At 45.3% G+C, this 21,718-nt stretch overlaps 1 protein-coding gene across 1 annotated transcript in view; it reads right to left on the reverse strand.

The window, feature by feature from the left end:
• The window catches only part of LOC147665626 (AP-1 complex subunit gamma-1), a 521,863-nt gene that overhangs the window by 411,365 nt on the left and 88,780 nt on the right, over nt 1–21,718 (reverse strand). The window contains exon 3 of the mRNA XM_086949636.1: nt 15,275–15,399. Coding sequence (XP_086805762.1) covers nt 15,275–15,399 — 125 coding nt within the window. The remainder of the gene's footprint in view (nt 1–15,274; nt 15,400–21,718) is intronic.

Consider the following 21,718-nt stretch of genomic DNA (forward strand, 5'->3'; position numbering starts at 1 on the left):
AAGATCCTTGCCAAGGTCCTTGCCAATCGCTTAATCACTGTAATTTGTGACCTGATCCAACCGGATCAATCCGGATTCATCCTGCACCGAAACACTGCTCTCAACCTGCGGCGCCTACACGGTGTTCTCGCTAGGGCGGAGTCTCTATCGGAGCCGGCCATCTTGGCTTCCTTGGACGCCACGATGGCCTTTGATACGATCGAATGGCCGTATCTCTGGGCCACTCTGGCTAAATTCGGTTTTGGTGCGGGCTTTATTAGTTGGGTTAAGCTTTTGTATGCGGATCCGTTAGCTCAGGTCGTCGTCAATGGCAGAGTGTCCCGGTCCTTTGCTCTCGGGAGGGGTACGCGGCAGGGATGCCCGCTGTCCCCCTTGCTCTTTGCTCTTGCTCTCGAACCGCTTGCAGCCTGGCTCCGTTGGGAGCCTTCAATAAAGGGCATCCAGTGGTCCCCCGATTTTGAAGATCGTGTTTCGTTGTACGCCGACGATATCCTTCTATACCTTAATCCCTTAACGTCCTGTTTGATGTTCTCACTTCTTTTGGCAAAAACTCCAGCCTGATTATCAACTGGTCCAAATCGTGTGTATATGTCATCTCAGGCGGCCTTCCCCCCTTGCCGAGTAGGTTTCCCATTTAAATCTCGCAATCCGGCTTCAAGTACCTGGGAGTCTACATATCGTTGGACCCAGTCGCCCGCTACGGGCACAATCTCCTCCCTCCGCTCCGACGACTGAAGGTGGACGTGGCGCGGTGGCGTTAACTGCCGTTGTCGCCACTTGGTCGAGCGGCACTCTTTAAAATGATGTCGCTGCCTCGCTTTCTCTATGCGCTTCAAAATTCTTTTGACGCTATTCCGGCGGCGTACTTTCGGGAAGTGGAGGGTTTGCAGAGGAGGCTCGTGTGGGACGGTCGTGCTCGCATTGCGCTTGCAAAACTCACTCTCCCCTGGTATGACGGGGGCATTGTGCTCCGGACATCAGGAGGTATTATTGGGCTTCTCAGCTGTCCGCCATCAACCATGCTACGTATGAACCCGGTACGGCGCCTGCATTCGAGATGGACAAACATCAGTTGCCCGGCGGTAACTTCAATAGAGCACTCTACTCTCGGACCGCGGGGAGGAACCTCACGGGACCCATCAAGGTTGCGGTGCGCGTGTGGAAAGATGCGAATGCGGCTATGGGGTGGAATGATCGATTGACGCAAGCGACCCCATTGTATCCATCGGAACGCTTGGGATGCCTCTGGACAACGAAAGGTTTCGAGAACTGGGACATGATTGGTATCAGCAGAGTGGGTGATCTTTGGGTGAGGGGAGCGGTGAAGACCTTTGCGATGCTTCAAAGTGAGTATGAATTGGAAGACCGAGAATTCTTCAGGTATGTACAGGTTCGCCACGCCTTGCTGTCCGTCTTCACAGCTGGTGAATCGGTTCCCGAGTCATCCCCACTCGAGGACCGTATACTTGACGGTCATCTGCCCGACAGTACGATCTCCTTGATCTACAAGAAACTAATTAACAATCGGGCGGACCTTCTTGTGCGTCTCAGAGAGGTCTGGTCCGGAGACGGGTTGGAGTTGGATGACGAGGATTGGCAGGCCGCCTTATCCTCCCCCAAAGAAGTCGCCATTCCGGCCCGTCTCCGTCTTGTCCAGCTCAAGATTCTCCACCGTGTGTATGTTACAGGTCCTCGTTTGGTTGCTATGGGTTTTTCCCTGAATGGGTTCTGTAAGTGTGGATGTGGTATGAGTGCTACCTTCCTTCACATCCTCTGGGAGTGTTGGGAGGTGGCGGCGTATTGGCAGCGGGTGCATGCAGTCATGGAGGGTGTTACCGGGGTCGCTTTGCTGCCTGAGGCCCGTAGATGTCTGTTGAATGTGTGGGAGCCGAATGATTATAACATTGCCCAGGCCCGGTGGGCGGCTTTGGGGAACATGATTGCGAAAAGAGATATTGCGCAGTTGTGGGGTTCCCCGCGGCCTCCCACCGTGTCGGCATGGAAGGTGAATATGGACTGGTGTATGTTTAGAGAGAAGACAGTGTATGTGGCTAGGGGCAAGCCTAGGGCGTGGAGAAAGATCTGGGGTCAGTGGAACGCCTACCGAGGGAACATTTGCACAGCTCCCCTCGAAGACACTCTGGACATTCCATCCTCCCCCTGACCCGGAGGTTCCTGTAACGGTTTATTCTCCTTTTTTTATTATTATGCGTCTGACTTCCCCACTGCCTCCCCCCCTTCCCGATTGTATTTCATGCCCTCCTGATCGGTTGTTTTGTACTGTGGGTCCCCCCCATCGAAGCTTGACAGTGTCTATATTATCTTTCGCCTCAAGTCTTTTTTCCTTTGTTTTCTTCTTCCTTTTTAAAAAAGGAAACATTTCTATATCCTGCCTACATCCTGTGTTGCCGAAAAGGTATCCTGTGTTACTTTGGACCACAGTAGAGCGGTCGTTGCTCTGTGAACTACGTAGATTGCTTTATATGTCCTAGAGGACGGCCCCTGTGGTTGTAGGCCCATACTTGTAATGCTATTTTTTGCACAATAAAGTAAAAAAAAAAAAAAAAATCCAGGTTGGAGGTGGCGGCCGCACTGGTGGAAAAACCCTGAAAAGACCTTTCAGTAATTGTTTGAGAATTCTAGCGGACCAAAGAGATGGACCCGAAGTTGACCTTCTGTACCTTGAAATAGCAGCCAAATGAACTTTGATGGAAGAATGAGAAAGGCCCGATTTAGCCAGAGATAAAACGTAGGGCAGTATCTGATGAGGAGCTGCAGAGAATGGATAGATGTGCTCCCGATGACACCACAGGCAGAATCGTTTCCATTTGCCACGGTAAGTCTTATTCGTACTTTGTGCACAAGCTTGAGATAAAATCTCTCTACATTCCGGAGGAATATCTAGAGAGTGGAATTCTCTGTGCTCAGGACCAGGCTTTCAAATAAAGAGAGCTCGGATCTGGATGAACCACCTGTCCCTGGGACATTGTCAACAGAGATGGGATGGGACAAAGGTGATCTGGATGATCCTGGGAAAGTAGGAGGAGTTCCGTGAACCAGAACTGGCGAGGCCACGCTGGTGCTATTAAGATCATCCTGCAAGGTTCCATCTTTATTTTCCTGCGAAGTCGTGGAATTAGGGGAATTGGAAAAAAGGCGTAAACAAACGCGCCTAACCAGGACATCGAAAGAGCATTCCCCAGCGGCCCTCGATGGCGATTAATGCTTGCATAGAGTTGGCATTTCCTGTTTTCTGGAGTCGCGAACAGGTCTATTGTTGGAGTTCCCCAACGTCGAAACACTTCCTCCAGAGTGTCCTGATCTAATTCCCACTTGTGACAGGAAGATTTTAGACGACTCAGGGTGTCTGCTGTTGAGTGCCTGGTAGGTGCTCTGCCGAAAGCACTACATTGTTGAGAATCATCCATTCCCATAACATCTGGGCCTCTTTTGAGAGCAGAAGGGATCTTGTACCACCCAGTTTGTTTATGTAATGCATGGCCGTTGTGTTGTCCGTCCTGACCAGCACAGTTGTATTTTCAACCCTCAGTTTGAAAGCCTGCAAGGCTAGGCGAATCGCTCTGAGTTCCAAGAGATTGATATGAAGACAACGCTCTTCTGCCTTCCAGTGATTGCTTACTTGGAGATCTTGTAAGACTGCGTCCCAGCCTTCCATTGAGGCGTCTGTGGTTAAAACCAGAGGGGACGGAAACATTCTGAAAGAGAGCTTTCAAGATATTCTTCTTGACAGCCCACCAACCTGCTGCTTTCCGAATGAGAGTAGTGACCTTAATCCTGTTCTTGAAGGAGCCGTCCACCTGGCTCCATTGCATGTCCAGTTGTTCTTACAAGGGGCGCATTCGCAGTCTGCAATGCGGAACTAATGGTATGCAAGAGGATATCAATCCTATAAAAGACTTGTAAAGACAAACTGATAGGGATCTTCTCCCTTGTAACCGGATTGCTGAGGAGATTAGCTTTTTCTGCCTTTCTTCCGAGGGAAAAGCTTTACAGCTTCTTGAATCCAGAATGGACCCTAGGAACTTGACCCTCCTGGATGGAACACCTACTGACTTGTCCTTGTTGAGACACAGACCCAGGCATCTGAAAAGATGGATGCAATTCTCTACTGCCTTTGACGTTGCCTGAGAAGACGGAGCCTTTATCAACAATTGTCTAGGTAAGGGAAAACTTCTAGCTTTTGTTTCCTTAAGAATGCCGCTGCAGGTGCTAATACTTTTGTGAAAATCTGCGGAGCGGATCTGAGCCCGAAGGGCAGGACTTTTAACTGAAAGTGGCTCTTGGCTACTGTGAAGCGTGAGAATTTTCTGTGAGATGGGTGGATCGGAACGTGGAAATATGCGTCCTGGAGATCCAGAGTCGCCATATAATCCCCTGGGTTTAGAAGACGTAAGAAGTCTTGAAGAGAGACTATTCGAAAGGAGAGTTTTATGAGATGGGTGTTTAGCTCCCTCAGATCCAAGATTGGGCGCCACTTTTCTTCTGTCTTCTGAATGAGAAAAAATCTGGAATAGAATCATTTTCTTCTTTGCGAGAGTGGCACTGGTTCTATCGCTCCCTTGGTGAGTAAATGAGAGACTTTGAGACGGAGAAGGTGCAGATGTTTTGATTCTGTGGCGTGAGCGGCTCTTGGAGGTGGTAGGTTTTGGAACTCTAATGTTTGGCCAAATTGAACGATCTGTAGGACCCACTGATCTGTGTTATGATGTTCCAGCAATCGAGAAACTTCGTAATCCTTCCCCCTATCGTTTGAACCAGAGGTGAAGGACCACTTGGCAGAGCCAGGAAGCCGCTACTGAAGTTTAGAGGTAGCTCTACCCTGACGACCCGGTCTGCCTCTTGAAGATTGGCGAGAGAAAGACGCCGATTGATTTTGTCGCTAAGAGTACTGAGGCTTGCATGATTGAGAGGATTGCGAATAGGAGGAGTATTGTTGCTGATAGCTTCCCCTATACAAAGAGAATCCTTTGCCTCTTGCACCTGGAAAGGCACTTTTCGGTATTGAAGCGTGCCCAAGGATTTTGCCGTTTCAGTGTCCTTCTTAATGTCCTGGAAAGCGTCATCTACATGCTTGCCAAACAGCATGTCTCCATCAAAGGGCAGATCCAAGATTTTATTCTGTACCTCAGGGCGAAACCAGGTACATCTCAGCCAACCTTGACACCTAAGGGCCGATGATCCCGCTAAGGCACGAAAAGCCGTTGTAGCAATGTCCATTGCACAATCTATAATTTCCGATGAAGATCTTTCCCCTTCCTCTAGAATCCTTCTCGCTTCCATCTCGGCACTCTCTGGAAGTTGATCTATGAAAGGAGAGAGATCGCACCACATTTGGCGATCATATCGTCCCAAAATTGCGAGTGTGTTTGAGGCCCTAACCAGGAGGCTAGTCATAGAAGAGAACCTCCTCCCTACATTATCCACGTGCCTAACCTTCTCTGTCTGGCGGTGCAGTCAGGTTCCTTGACTTTCTTGGGCCGCCTGGGAAATAACAGAATCCGGTTTTGGTTGGCCATTAAGACATCCAGAACTGTCATCTGGGGCCTTATATTTCTTCTCCAGCCGCTGTAGAACCGAAGTTACGGTAGCTGGAGACTGCATCACTTTCTTTCCCTCATTCCAAACATGTTCCACTGTTGGTATGGAACGGACTGATTTCTTGTAGGGCTCCTTGAAATCGTAGAGGAAACAGTCTGACTGCAAGACAGGAACAGGAAGGCTAAATCGTTTAGATGCCCTTTCCATAAGTTTATGGAAGCTCCCTATGTCCACTGAAGGCGAATCCACAGGGCCTGGAGATGGTGATGCCGGATCTGGGATAACAATCATCCCATTCTGTGTCGGGATTCTGAACATGTTCTCTATCTTGGTCCTCATCTGAGGAGTCATCATTGTCATAAGGCACTGAAATCACATCATGTCCCTCTGTCACAGGCAGTTCACTTTGCCTCTGAGAGGTTGATGCCCTTGGAGTAGATGAAGCTTGCTGAGGTGGAGGCGGAGAAGGCTGAATGGTTTCAGAGGTCTGAGATAGGAACCTCTTATAATCGAATAACATCAACTGCAGGTCGTTTATTAATTAAGTCGGCATGGCCACCATACCTTGGCCAGATGTTTGCTAATGTGAGACCTGAGGAAAGTTGAGATTCCAGATTATGTTGATCCAGGAAATAATCATCTGAATCAGAGTCCTGATACTTCACTTGAAGTTGTGAAGGACTATATGCATCCCCATATGGGCTTTCCTCGTCATCAAAATATTCCTCCTCTAGCATAAGAGGTGGAGGCAATGGTGTCACCCTACGGGGTGATGTTATTTCTGGTGTGATTAGTCTCTTTCTGATGGAAATTTTTACTTTTTGGATCGTCGACAGAGTCGTCGACGGGAGATTCGTCGTCGCTAGAACGTCGTCGACGGTGGAGTAATAGTCGACGGAGGGCTGATAGTCCATAAGGTCAACGTCAGCATCATCGTCACCGTAGTCATGGACGTAGTCTTCCTCGTCGCCACTATTCTCCGCGACATCACTGTCGATGTTGTCTATCTCGTCGACGTAGGATGTATCGTCGACTATGTCGCCGGGGAAGCTCTCGACGACGGGCCAGTCGACGGAGCAGAAATCAAAACCACTTTAGTTTTTGACGTAGTCGTCGACGTACCGGAGGAGATTGTCGTCGACGGACGAATCTTCTTCTCTCCTTTCACTTCCTGAGGCGTACTCGAAGGCTTCTTAAAGATCTTATCCTTTTCTGATGGCGAAGAAGCAATAGAAATGCCTTGACTTGTTTTTTTTCCATTTGACACCTCAGGAAGCTGTCCCTCTTTCTCCTTTGGGTGGTGAGGAGATTTTTGGGGACTAAGCCTTTTAGACCTTTCAGAGGTCTTTTGAGAGGCTTTAGCAGGAGGTTCAGCTGATGTAGAAGGGGAAGACCTACCCCTTTTTGTAGACCTCCTCGAAGACGTTGCTGAGGAGGAATCCTCACCATCACTGGACAGAACCTCTTTCCGAGACTTCATTTTCTGTAGCCAAGTCAGAAGTCTTCCTTCTCGGTCTCTCAGAGACTTAGTTGAGAAGATCCTGCAGATCTTGCACTCAGTGGCTTTGTGGTCTGGGTATAAGCAATAAAAACAATCTTTATGCTTATCCTCCACATAAAGTCTTTTCTTTGAACAAGTAGCACAGGCTTTGAATAAAGCTTTCTTTTCAGACATCCTGAAGAGAAAAAATGGCGAAGAAAACTAATTGAAGAGAAAAACTGAGCAGAGCTCAGTGGAGACGCCCTTAGCACAACGTGCGTTAGAAAATATGAGGCTCTGAGGCTCTCTCATGAGGGTTCTATGGGGTGAGGCTAATCTGATTGGTTGTTGCAAAAATGTGGTCTCTTTTACAAAAAGAGGGCGATAGGCTACAAAATGAGATGAGGCCTAGGCCTTACTTTCTCTTTTGTGTATACTGCTATGGTATTTTTTATTTACGGAGGCTTCCAGGCTGACGACGGGGAATGATACAAAGCATGGGAATCTATGAAAGTTCCAATACTGGGGCAAGGAACCAGTATAGACGGGCCAGGCGCTGGTGATACAGCTATGAGAAAGATTGCAGTGTTAACGGTGGAGCGCAGGCTACAGGGGAGCCGCAGTACCGGGTGTGTGTGGGTGGTAATTCTTACTGTGAATATTAGAGCCGCACCAAGTGAATGTCCAGTCCGTGATGGGCAGTAGATGCAGTTTGTAGCATACGGACACCAACGTGAGCGCTGGGGCGGTAGGGTTTAAAAGGAACCAGTGTGATGAGAATGACGTGGTGACAGTACGGGGAATGAGCGTGATGACGTTTTGTCTATTAAAGTGGAAATTGTGTCAGGAGGAAGGGGCAGCCATATTGGAACATGCATGGACAGATTATTAGTGGGGATGGGGGGAAGCAATGAAGAGTAATAATCAATCATTTTGTAATTGTAAGAAAGTGCCATCTTTCTTGCCTTGGTATGCCCCCATTTTCTACTGAACTGCTGATGTGCTTTGATTGAGTGTGCCCTGGGTCCCTGCCAACCGGGTACCCAGGGCCTGTGTTCCTTCCCTAAAAACTAAGCTGCAACAAAAATCCCCAATTGGCATCTCTGGCCACCTGTCAGCCCCTAGTCAATGGTACCCTAGGTACCCAGGGCATAGTGACCAGAGAAGACCCCTGAGGGCTACAGCACTGGTTGTGCCACCCTCAGGGGCCCTGTACCCTGGCACCCACACACTGCCTTTGCAGGCTGAGTGCCTAAATACAGAACTAAAAAAAAGAGTTGACTTGCCACACATCCCTGTGTGCCATGCCCACATAACCCATTGCCCTGGCATACCTCAGTCACCCCTCTTGCTGGGTGCCCTATGCCAGAGGTGAGGGCACAGGTGCATGTTCACTGTGCCTCTACAGTACCCAGGGCCATTCCTGGGCACTGTAAGTGCAGTGATGCCATTTACGAGTATATGGTGCTGGGAGGTTGTCATTACGAACTCCACAGCACCATAATGGCTACACTGACAACTGACAAGTTTGGTAGCAAACTTCTCAGCACATTAAACCTGCACTGATGCCAGTGTGAGATTTAATGTAACATGCACGAGAGGGCATCTTAGAGATGTCCTCCAAAACCCGAACCTACAATCCACGTCTGGGCTGAATGGCTGCAGAAGCTGCCACCCAGCAGACATGTTGCTGGACTCCTGGGTGGAGAGCCCCCCACTCTCCTGGGTCTGCAACAAAGCACATCCTGGGCGAGGTGCTATGTCTCCTCCCCGAGGATGGACATGGGGAAGCTTCAAAGGTATACCGCCTCTGAGAGCTTCTCGAGACCATTTGCTGTACCCAGCAACTAGCCCCCCACCAGTCCTACCTCCACTTTGGCGGGAAAAACTACATCAGGAAGGGGGGTGCCAAACTGTGCCAACTTCACCCCTCAGGTGGAGGAGGCGAGGTGAAGCACGACCACGGGCTCCGCCCATCTTGTAGATGGGTAATCCTGCCCAATCCCAGCTGGGCTCCTGCCCGCTCCCACAAGAGGGGAGCAGGCTAGGGGGTGTTCTCACCCCAGGACAGGGACCGATTGGTCCCTGCCCTACCTGTAACGCCCCTAAAATTAGTATTTAGGGGCTCCCTGAACCTTCCTTCCTCAGATCCCGATATCAAAAAGAAGAAAGAAGATCAAGAAGAAGAAGACCCGCAGTGCAGCTGCTAACAACAGGACAACAACAACTGACTTGGCCCCAGCCCCACCGGCCTGTTGATCCTGGAACCTGCTCCTGCCTAAACCCGGCGACCTCTGCGGACAGCAACCTTGGGACACCCAGAGGACCTGCCTGCCTTGACCCTCTCGACGATTGGGACTCCCATCAGCAGAGGCTCTGCTGCAACAACCCACCTGGTGCCCACCAGGAAGCTCCGGACCAGCCCACTCTGCACCAGCCGAGCCCGGGACGGGCCAACCCGAACCAAGACCACGAGGACGTCCCCCCTGGTGACTGGGACCTGAAGTTCAGTGCCCAAAGACCCTCCTCGACGAACCAGCCGACGCCTGAAGACTCAGAACCAGGGGCCACCCCAGCCACGACCAGCCGAGGGTAAGCTCTTCCGACACACAAAGACAACCCTAACTTAACCAACCAAGTACTCACCTGGAAACCGGTAATTCACTTACCTGCCATTGGATGACATTGACCCATTTTGACTCGAAATGTTCTTAATTGTGAAGTTTTGAAAACTGAAAATATTCCTATAAAATCAGCCAATGTCCGAATTCGAAAATACTCCCCTGTGACCAGGAGAGAAGCCAGTACTGTACCTTTCAGCCCAGTACTGAACCGCAAAAACAATCCCTAGCGATAGTACGAAATACAATTACTTACCTGTTTTGAGTTAAGCCCCCAGTGCTGGCCCTAGAAGACTAGTACTGGGTTACAAAAGTAACGCAATTGTACTTTACCTGTAACCTGAATTTCCTCCCATTGGATAACACTGTCAGAATCAACTCGAAAAGTTTTTAAGTGTGAACTTTGAAAACAGCTTTATATTCAAGAAAATTCATCAAAGTAACTAAAACGTTTTTGCTAATCTGGTTTCAGCTTAGACCCCAGGACCGAATCTAAGGTCTAGTCCTGGGACTACCAAAGTAATACATAAAGTAATCAACTGTACTTTCCTATGAAAAACCTATTGAGCTCAATGCTAGAGTGTGTTTCAGAACTGTATTGCTTATTAGCTAGCCTGTAATTATTGTGTGTACAAACTTATTGCTCCTTTGCAAAGTATTTACATGAGAGTAATCGTACCTTGAAAAGTATATCTTTATAACTGTTGGTACTAAAAATAAAACAACTATATCTGAGGATATAACAAACAATTGGCCTGGAGTTCAGTTCTTGAGTGTGTGAAACCTTTTGCTGACTGAGTGTGTACAACAAATGCTTTACACTGTCCTCTGGTACTGCCTTACTGCTCGACCAAGCTACCACTTTGGAGAGTAAGGTCAGTTCTCACTTTAACATCTGTTATACCTCTGGAGTTGGTGGACTCTATACACACTGTACTTCATTAAAGTCCAGTATATATAGAGCCACTTTTCTCACAGTAATCACAATAGAGAGTCTTCCATAGAGGCATATTATTTAAAATATTTTTGAACGAGAGGGACAGTTGTTATAGTAGGGAGAAACTGTTGTAAGTGCATGATGCACAAAGTGGTATGGAAATGTATACCTTAAGAATATAAATTGAAAGGATAGTTAAGGCAACAGTAAATGCCATCTCAATAAAATTATTTGTGCAAGTCATTTAGGATCTCAACAAAATCCTTTCTGTGATCTATTGTCAGATCATCAACTAATTGCTGGAGGGAGTCCCATGAAGACCATTCATATCTGCCAAGGAGGGCAGTTGCACTTGCAAATTTAATATTTGCAGGTGCTGTACCAATTACTTTATGTCCCACAGAGTTAGGTTCCCTACTCTTCTTGTCTGGTGGGACTGTAAACAAAGGATTAGTAGTGTTGACTTTTTTTTTGCTGCCAAGACCAACACAGAATAAAGAGAAGGATCTAAAAATAGAAATAAGTTGGTCTTGATGAGTAGGTCTGTATTTTTTCTGGAGCCTGGATGGAGCAGCTTGTGCTAAAACTGGAGTAAGAAAAGCTCCACAGATGGTTCTAATAAGCCTGGAACCAGCGGTAGGAGTGATCCTGATGATGAACTTTGGTGAAGAGTTCGAAAAATCACAGACGGCATTGTTGTGGGAGCTGGCTACGGAATGTACCTTTTTGCAGCTTGTCGTATGAGTACTTCTTGAAACATATTAATGTTGAATGGTTAGACTTTTGTTGGAGGACAGTCAGTCAAGGGTGGAAAAAACCTCAATGTCAGAGAACTTCAGTGGAATAGGAAAGTCATGGATATGGACCTATTTCTACACATATGTCTAGGAGAATGTCTTGAAAAATAGACATAGGTGTAGAATGGCGTAGAACGGCATAAATAACACCTTAAAATTGTTCATGATCTTGATCTGCTATGAGATCTGGACCGGATTTTGATCTCAGTGGTGTGACCAGTGGGCTTACTTGAGTGTATGCCCTCAAAGATACCACAGTCAGAGGAGGAGCAGGCTGAGGCGAGAACAGCAGAGTAGTTGTTGGAAGGTTGTGGAGTAACTGGAAATCACTGAATATGCGGTCTTAAATATTCTGAATCTAAAATTGCAGTAAGTCTTCTCATATTCATTTTCCTGATCCAATCAGTAGATTTGGAGATGTAAAATTCAGATTCTGTGTGCTTTGATGTCGAACGACCTCTCAACATTGAATGCCTCATGGTTTCTCTCGGGGTCGACCTACTGTGATTCAATGATGAACCGAGCCTCCTTTTCGATGTTGAACCAGTCCTCTACGGTGAACAAGTTTCCACTGTACCATGCCGCAACATTAAACAGGAATGTTGTCTTTTCTCTGGGATACTCTTCTTTTTGGATCTCCCTTTTATGGAGTCTACAGAGGGTGGAGGTAGAGTACTGGTAGAGGACTGACCTTCTCCTCACTTATGTGAGGACCCATCAACATATAGCACCTTATGCTGTCTTTGCAGTTCTTTTTTTCCATGAAGGGGAATCTTATCCCGGTTTTTCAAGGTTACTTCTGGAAATAGGTCCAGCAGAGCTTGTATTTGTATGGGATGTGAGAGGAGTTTGCCAAATGGCTAGGGCGGTTGACCTTGAATCTGGGGAACCAGGTTCGGGTCTCGGCAATGATGCTGTGATTCTGGGCAAATCTCCCCGTGCCTAAGAAAAATGAATGTGTCCTCATGTAAAGCAACTGGTGCTATGTAAAGCGCTCTGATACTCGATACTGGGTCAAGTTCGCGCTATATAAAACTCTGTTAAAAAAAAGGCAAAGTACATAAAAATTGTGTAGATTAAATTTGGCCTTTTTTTCTGCCACGGGCGGGACATTTAACAAACCAAGATGGCATTTTATTTGCCTTAAAACAAATTTCCTGTCAGAAAATGACGAAAAAATACTCTTGCCCAGTGTTTCTTAACCTGTGGCCCTGGGACACCTGGGTGTACGTGACTGTTTTACAAAACTAAATAATTTCTGAATACATTAAAAGTATATACAAATAGAGTAGCAAAACTGATTTATTTTTTTTAAACGTTCTATTTTTGATTGTGAATTATATGCAATATTTCAATATTTGAGCATTTGTTTGGTTTATACTTTTTTTGTATGTATTGTTTTAAGGCCCAAATCAAAGAAGTTGCTTTGGCAGGGGGCCCAGGTTCCAACGATAACCGAGTGGGATTCCAGTAATGATTCAGTGGAGATCCACAGAAGTCATAAGGTCAAATTCCGCTGCTCTAGGTGCCCAAAGAGTGAAGCTGGATTGAATCCAATCTGTAAAGATTTTTGATGGAAAAAAGCCAAAAGAGGCCAACCTAAGTGCTTCAAGATCTGATCACCAGTAGCTGGGACAAAAAGAAGTGCAGTAACCGTCACCTGCTGGGAATGATGGGCTAGTGGAGGGCTATGAACCCTTAAAGGTGCAGTGTCAGTTTCATACTAGCATAGCTGCAGACTGTCTATACTGCTCTATTTTTTCTTCAACATTTCGTTTGTGAATAAGATTTATAAGAAAAGATTATCAAGTTAATAGTAATTTTTCTTATTTTTTTTATAATTGATTTGGTCTTTGTATATGTAAATTAAAACTCATTGGCCAATATAACCTATTTTGTTGGCTTCAAAAAAGTTCAAAATTCAATCTTACAACTTGGGTTTTCTTGAGAAATGTGCTCTTATGATATATTTTGTAAAGTGATTCTAGCTCCCCACATGTGGGAGGGACTTTTCAGTTCTTATAATTATCAATCCCCTGAGAGAGAAGGCCTCTTTTAATGCTAACTCTTGAAAAAGTGCCTTGCTGACTACTTAAGAGCCTATTTATATCTTTTGTCCTCAGGCAAGTTTTTTCTTTTGAGGAATCTGTGGTTTCAAGCCCTTTTTCCCCTCCCTTTCTCTTGCCAGGTTTATATAACCTGGCCTCAAATTCAACTGTTGGAGAGGTATGCAGTTGCCTCATTTTTTCCAAATTGATCGCAGGAGTGTCCTCTCGCAATCATTGAGGATTTTCGCAGAGAAAGTTCCACTGGGAGGGCTGAGGCACAGAACGCTTGCATCTCATTGGCTGAGGTTTGGTCCCTTAAAAATGAAGTGTATGTGGCAACAAAGTGACCACTGTCTATGACTTTAAGCTGTCAGTGCCTTAGACTGCTATGTTAAAGGTACTGAGGACTCCCACTTTGGTTCAAGCATGTGAATCTATGAAAGTTCCAGTGCTGGAGAATATACAGTTCAGACATACAGTAAGGACTATTGACTTGTCAATGTCAAAATAACCAACACTGTCCTGGTTTAATGAGCACAAGCTATCCCACAAGAAAAAGAGTTCAGTACAAGCACACTTATTCAGCGGAAGCAAAAAACTTTAGCTCAATTGTTCAGGCAACAGATATGTGGTCAATGCAGACTTAAAAACGACCACATGCAAAATTATCTCAGAGTTCTTTACTTCATAACATGCCTAAGAAATGGAACATGATCGCAGCAACACAAGTAGAGTCCATTCAAGGTCATCAAGCATTACCACAAAACACCTCTCAAATAAACCACACTTTCAAATTCCACTGCTCCAACCAAAGAAGATGTTGCCAAATAAGTACAAATATTTCTATCACACTCCCTTTCGCTACAATCCATGCCTAAAATCAGCTACAAACTGGCCAGTCCAAAGTTTTTGCAGGACCTAGCTCAAAACAACTGGTGTAGCCCAGTCCATGTGAAGATAAAGCTAAACCAGTAAGTAACGGGCCATAATTCACAAACAATTGCTTGGACGTGCGTATGGCTTTAGATTTGTCCAGGTAGAATTTTGAAAGGTAGAATTTTAAAACTCCGCATAACATGCCCAGTAGTAAAATCTGGAGAGATCTTCCTGCTGGAGTAGAAGGGTTCTTAAAAAACGTCATTAACTTAATAGTTAGTTTAAAGTGAATATCAAACTACTTTACTTAAACATTTTGGATGAGTTCTCAACTATTTTATTGCTATGAAATATTTTTGATAAAAAGGCAGCTACAGCATCTGGCACAATCTAGTGGTAGACAATTGTTTAGCTGCCCCATCATAATAAACAGGCAGCCTTGCGTTAAAATAAATAAAAAGAACAATAATTAGTACATGAATTAGGCATCAGGAGAGCTAGGCCCTAAAAAAGCACAGGCCTGAGGCTTAAGGATCTCTCTTGCGACTCTGGCTACATGCCAGAATATAAATTCAAACATCTATTTATCATGCAGACCACCACAATACTTCTCAAATAAGCTACAAACATAGATCCTTTCAAGCAACCCAATTACAGATGAACCTACAGCCCACTTGGCCATAGTGCCTCTTTGCTGCATAGAAAAGCTGAAGTGGACAAACAGAATCGAAATCTGGTAACTGGTACTCTACAAACAGACACTATTTTTTATGATACTCACTTTGTATGCCTCACAGCTCTCCCAAAGTTATGATGGACAGCGCCATTCCACAGCTTCCAAAGGGCTCACCCGCACACTTAATTCCACCAAAGCAGCACTGTTAAGGCAATGAGCTGCAAAAGATGCTGCTCAAGAGCCCTATACTGCAAACATTTGCCAATAACACAATACTTACTTCTTAATGCAATTGGTCATGAGCAGATGGACATCTTGCCTCTCATCCAGAAGAAGCATTGCACCCAGGTACCCAATTCGTTTATCTGTGAACTTCTGTGAGGCAATAAGCTTGAGGCATTCCAACTGTAAAAGAATAGAAAAATTCAATTTTGCAAATGCATGAACAGGGCTTCCAATTGGCAATACCAGATGCATGTTAAAATATACATGCACACACATCTATATATATATATATATCTATATCTATATCTATCTATCTATATATAAACCACCAAGTCCTGTCCACACCAAAATGCTGCAACACTTTATAAGCGATGCTCACAGGAATGGACCACCACTCAGGTTACGATTTTCATCAAGTGCGTTTATTGCTCCATTCTTCCCAACATGACGCATTTCGACCGGGTCTCCTCGGTCTTGATCACATCAATGGCGCAGCTACAGGTCCGACAACCTTATGAAAACTTGTGTCGCCTCATCTCGAATGGACTCCTGTTTGCGTTGGAGATATATATGTATATATCTCCAACGCAAACAGGAGTCCATTCGAGAGGAGGCCACACGAGTTTTCATAAGGTTGGCGGACCTGTGGCTGCGCCATTGGGTGCGGCAGAATCGGGACGATTTGAAGCGGACACCAGTGCATGTTGATGTCCGCTCTGGTTCCTATTGACTGTTACAAAGCGGGGCAGGTTCCCTCCAAGACTTTTCACATCAGCATTATGATTTTATTAACGATGACAGTGCACCCACTGGGGATTATTGAAAGCACTACAACACCCAGAAGGCTATCTAACCAGACCCACTGTGGCAGGTGTGTAAATTGAATGTGCACTGCAGCGCTCAGATCGTTATCACGCCACTGAAGAAAGGTTAAACCCTGAAACGCGTCTGGTGAAGGATTTCTATGATGTCTTGTTTCTTGAAGAGGTGCCTACTTGCAAGCAATCAATAAAGAAAGTAAACCTTATGAAAACTCGTGTGGCCTCATCTCGAATGGACTCCTCGGTTTGCGTTGGAGAATATATATATATATATATATATATATATATATATATATATATATATATATATATATATATATATATACATATACACACATATATATATACATACATATATATATATATATATATATATATATATATATATATATACACACATACATATATACATACACACATGCATACATATATACATACACACATACATACATATATACATACACACATACATACATATATACATACACACATACATACATACATACATACATATATACATATACATACATACATACATATACATATATATATATATATATATATATACATACATATAAAATGTTACTTACCCAGTAAGCATCTGTTATTAGTATGTAGAGCTGTAGATTCACATGCTTTGCATACTCCTGCCATCTAGTGCTGGGTCTGGATGTTTGCAAGTTGTTTTTCTTTAAAGAAGTTTTTCCAGTCACAAGGTAAGGTGACTCCTCCTTTCGGTGCTAGTGAGCATGGGCACAGACTCCATTGTTAGATTGTTTTCCCGCAGAGGGTGAGAATGGAGTTAGAATAGAGATCTCCATCCATATGTATGCAAAGTGAGAACTGCAACAACTACAGGTACCCGGGGAGGTGGGTGGGCGCATGTGAATCTACAGCTCTACATACCAAGAACAGAGGCTTACTGGGTAAGTAACATTACCCGTTCGAGGCATGTATGCTGTAGATCACATGCTTTGAATAGATTATACAGCAGTATACTCCCAAAGCTGTGGCTAACCTGTATTTGTTGCAGTTGTTTGTAACAGTGTTTTAAGTACTGCCTGGCCTACATTAGCTTGTTGCCTCTCGCTAACACATCTGCACAATAGTGCTTGGTGAATGTGTGCTGTGTAGACTATGTTGCTGCCTTACAGATGTCAGCTAGGGGAATTTTCCCTAAGAAGGCCATAGTAGCCCCTATTTTGCAAGTGGAATGCGCTCTGGGGGTATTATCAGGGTTCTTTTCGCTTTCACATAACAGGTATACATTTCACAATCCATCTTGTAATGCCCGATTTAGATATGGGATTGCATTTGTATGGTGGTAAAAAAGCAACAAAAAGCTGCTTTGTTTAGCGAAATTCCTTTGTTCTTTTCACATAATATAATAGAGCTTTTCTAACATCAACCGTGTGTAGAGCTCGTTCTGCTACAGAATCAGATTGAGGAAAGAATACAGGTAACTGAACTACTTAAGGAAGAAATTTAGGCTTGGTTCAAATAAACACTGTCTTTGTGAAGCTGAAGGGCTCTTGAAAAGTTAATGCCTGGAGTTCACCAACTATCCTAAGAAAAGTGATTGCGATGAGAAAAGCAACCTTCCACGAGAAGAACTGTAATTGACACCTGTGCATTGGTTCAAATGGTGGACCCATTAGCCTTGTAAGAACTATGTTTAAGTTCCATGCTGGTGCAGGTGAGACTCTTGGTGGTATCACCCTTTTTAATCCTTCTATAAAGGCTTTAGTCACTGGTACTCTGAATAGAGATCAATTTTGTCTGTTTTGTAAGTAAGAAGCTACTGCTGCTAGATGTAAGTGAATGGATGCATAGGCTAGTCCAGATTGCTGTAAATATAACAGATAACAGATGATGTTCTGCACAGAAGCATCAAGAGGATTGATAGTTACAATAGATAAACTGTTTCCATTTTGCTGCTTAACGTGCCCTAGTAATAGGCTTTTTAGCAACTTTTAGGATATTCATACAGTCTGGTGGTAATTGTAAATAACCAAACTATGACTTCAGGAGCCAGATTGCTAGGTTGAGTTCTTTGGGATTTGGATGGCTCATTTCTCCACAGGGCTCTGAGTGAGGAGCCTAGAGGTGAGATGCCGCTTTTGGTGCGTAACTACTGACAGCTCCAGCAGGGTGGTTAACCAGGGTTGACGTGCCCATATGGGAGCTATGAGAATCCGTGTGAGGGATGTTTGCCTGAGCTTCTGAACTACCATCGGAATGAGTGGGAGATGTGGAAAAGTGTAAACAAATACCACTGACCAGTTCATCCATAGGGCATTGTTTTTGGAGAGCTGGTGTGGGAACCAGGAGGCGAAGCTTGGGCATTTTGTGCTGTATCTATGTGAGGAAATCACTATTCCTGAAAGTACGGGAGGAGAACCTGGGGATGAAGTTCCCACTTGTGGATTTGCTGCCTCCGTCTACTGAGAAGGTCTCCAGTCTGATTATTTATTACTGCTAAGAAATAAATCTTGTGGTGTATAGCCCATTTCCAGATGGCTTGTGCTAGGCGTGACAGTTGGAAGAGAGTGCGTCCCCCCTGTTTTTGTATATAGTACATAGCTGTCATGTTGTCCATGGCAATGGGACAGCTTTGCGCCTATGAGGTGAATTTGAAAAAGGCTCGGATCACTAGAAACACTGCTAGTAGCTCTACGTGATTTATATGGAGACTTTTGTGCTTTAGACTCCACAACCCTTTGGATTATGTGATTGTGCCAGTGAGCACCCCAACCAGTGAGCGATGCGCCTGCATTTGACACTGTCTGTGGAATGGGATCTATGAAGGGCCGCCCCTTTGGATACATTTTGTGGATTCCACTACTGCAGAGAATGATGGGTGCGGCCATCTACTAACACTAGATCGGTGAACTGACCCTACGACTGGTTCCACTGACTTGATAAGCATTCTTTAAGTGGACGCATGTGAAGTCTTGTATAGGGAACGATCACGATGCAAGAGGCCATTATTCCTAGCAGTTGCATGAAGACTTGTTGGTACGGATTGGTTGGGCTGGTAAGTGCTGACTCTAATGAGCCAGTCGTCCAGGTATGGGAAGACATGGAGGTGCCGTCTTCTCAGATGAGCTGCGACTACGGCTAGGCATTTGGAAATACTTTGGGAAAAGTGGTGACTCCTAACAGTAGGACTTTGAATTGGTAATGTTGACCCATTCTCACAAATCTGAGATATTTGCAGTGAGCGGGATGAATTGGAATGTGGAAATATACGTCTTTTAAGTCTAGAGTAGACAAAGTCGGCCTGCTGTAGAAGTGGGAGCACTTGTTGAAGTGTCACCATATGGAAATGTTCCGACAGTATGTAGTGGTTTAGCTCTCGGAGGTCCAGAATGGGTCTCAAGGAGCTGTCCTTTTTGAGAATTTGAAAATACAGGGAGTGCATGTGCTTGATATGCAACGGTCCAGGCTCTATGGCTCCTTTTAGCAAGCAAGACTGGGCGTCCTGTTTGAGCAGGTGTAAATGTTCTGGTGACATTTTGTGAAAACAAGGTGAAACGTTTGGAGGACTGGTTTGTACTTCTGAGGCAGTTTAGTAAGAAGATGTCCTTTACCTGGATTAATGTAATGTCCTTTTGTTTAGGGTCCGATTTGGGAGGTGGGGGTGTTGAAAATAGGATCCTATAGCTTCGGAGGAACATTTTTCCGTTTCGGCACCGAAGACTTAGGTGCCAGGGTGGAATGACTTTTCAGCATGGAAGAATTGAGTTCTGAGGCAATTTTCAATTTCGACAGCAAGGATTTCGGCTCCAAAGCAGTCTTCGGCTTTGAACCCGAAGGATTGGGCTCGGTGCCAGACTTTGGCCGACTCAATCCCGAGACGGAAGGCTGAGCAACGTATTTTGGTGCCGAGCCGGGAGGCGGGTCGTTAGAAACATTTTCTCGGTGTCGACCATGGCCCGAGGTGGAACCGAAGCCTTTTGTTTGGGTTTAATTGGATTTCGGGGCAAGGGGTGTTCGGTACTCACGGGAGGTTGACCTTGTGGTATGTCGTCTTCCATCTCGGAGTCGGATTCCCTAATAGATACAGGTTCTTCCGGCTCCTCTTGGGCCCCTTGAGAATCAAATTATTCTTGCTTGGATTGTTCACCAAAGATGTCCGGTGTGTACTGGATGGTCTGGCTTTGCAGCGAGCCCGACAATCACGGAGCGTTTTCTTCAATCAAACTATCTGCAGCGTCGCAGTCCTGCTCGTTGTGCTCTGGAGATAAGCACAAGATGCACACTTCGTGTGAGTCGGTGAGCAGGTACTTTGCGTGGCACAGAGGACAGAATTGGAATGGAGTCCATTCCATCGACTGCGAGGTGGACCGACGCGGTTAGGTCCAAAGGCATTCCATGTGTGTTTTCCGATCAAAATAGAAATTTTCTTCAACCGATACGCAGAGGAGAGGGATAAGCGTACGAAACAATACCAATGCGGGTAAAGTGGAATGCGCACCGAGGCGAACCCGAAGAATGGTTTCAAACCGGAGCACTGTAATACAGGTCAAAACCTGATGGCGAAAAAAATATATAACAATGGAGTCTATGCCCATGCACACTATCACCGAAAGGAGGAGTCACCTTTCCTTGTGACTGGAATGACTTCTTCAAAGAAAAAGAACTTTCAAACATCCGGACCCAACACAAGATGGCAGGAGTATGCAAAACGTGATCTACAGCTCACATGCCTCGAAAATTATAAATATAAAAACACACATATACACAATGTTTCAGTGTTACAAGTTACAGGCACCCCTGCATCACACTTAAGCTCTCAAGACCACATAGGCCAGAGTGACAATGATATAAAGAAAGGACTGCAATCGCACATTGTACTAATAAGAGCAGGTGGATTTTTTCTTTGTGTACCCACACATCCACTAGTACCCTTGGGTTCTATGGAAGTGCTGGATAAGTACAAAGCACCAGCCCTTAGCACTTCCAAGCACCCACCCATGGGCCAAGGGAATCTTTAAACGCCTCCCAATGGCCACATGATTTAACAGGGATGGCAGCAGAAGTGAGGAAGGATGACTTGCTAAGTCCTCTTGCTTAGGGGTGGGGGAAAATCCAGCAGGAAGAGACATACTGTGTGGGTGCTGGGGTAGTTTATCCTTTCCCTCAGTGTTTTGAATACATTCCCATTGCAGGATTGTGGGTTGGACCACAACCACCATGGATTGTTTTTGGTGGATGGGCAGCACCTTGGGCTAGAGTCACTCCCCAATTTGCCTGGCTGTTTTTTTTAGGCCGATACGTCCCCGGGGGTGGTACACACAAGCAATACGTTTGTGTACAGGAAGGGAGCTGCCCCTGGGGCAAGGGTTGGTTGCATTCAACGGTGCCAATTATTTGCCTTCACTTTGTGCTCCCTTGGGTGTAGATTACCCTTTTTTGATTCAGACCTGCCCTTCAGAGCAGTCTTCATTGTGTTTTATAACACAATTTTATTTCTTATACTGTGAATTTGTGACTTTACTGCTATTTTCAGGGGTGGGGGAATCATATCGCCCGACGCCCGAGCCATGTTGATTTTTACCACGGGCAAGAAGATTTAATGTCTATTTTGTCTGATGGACAAGTAGACATTAAATTGCGTACATAAAACACAGGCTTTGCGCACTTTGGGACTCACAACCAGAAAGGCCGAATAT

The sequence above is a fragment of the Lissotriton vulgaris genome, unplaced genomic scaffold (genome assembly GCF_964263255.1).
Source record: "Lissotriton vulgaris unplaced genomic scaffold, aLisVul1.2 SCAFFOLD_1600, whole genome shotgun sequence".
In the NCBI taxonomy this organism is placed as follows: Eukaryota; Metazoa; Chordata; class Amphibia; order Caudata; family Salamandridae; genus Lissotriton; species Lissotriton vulgaris.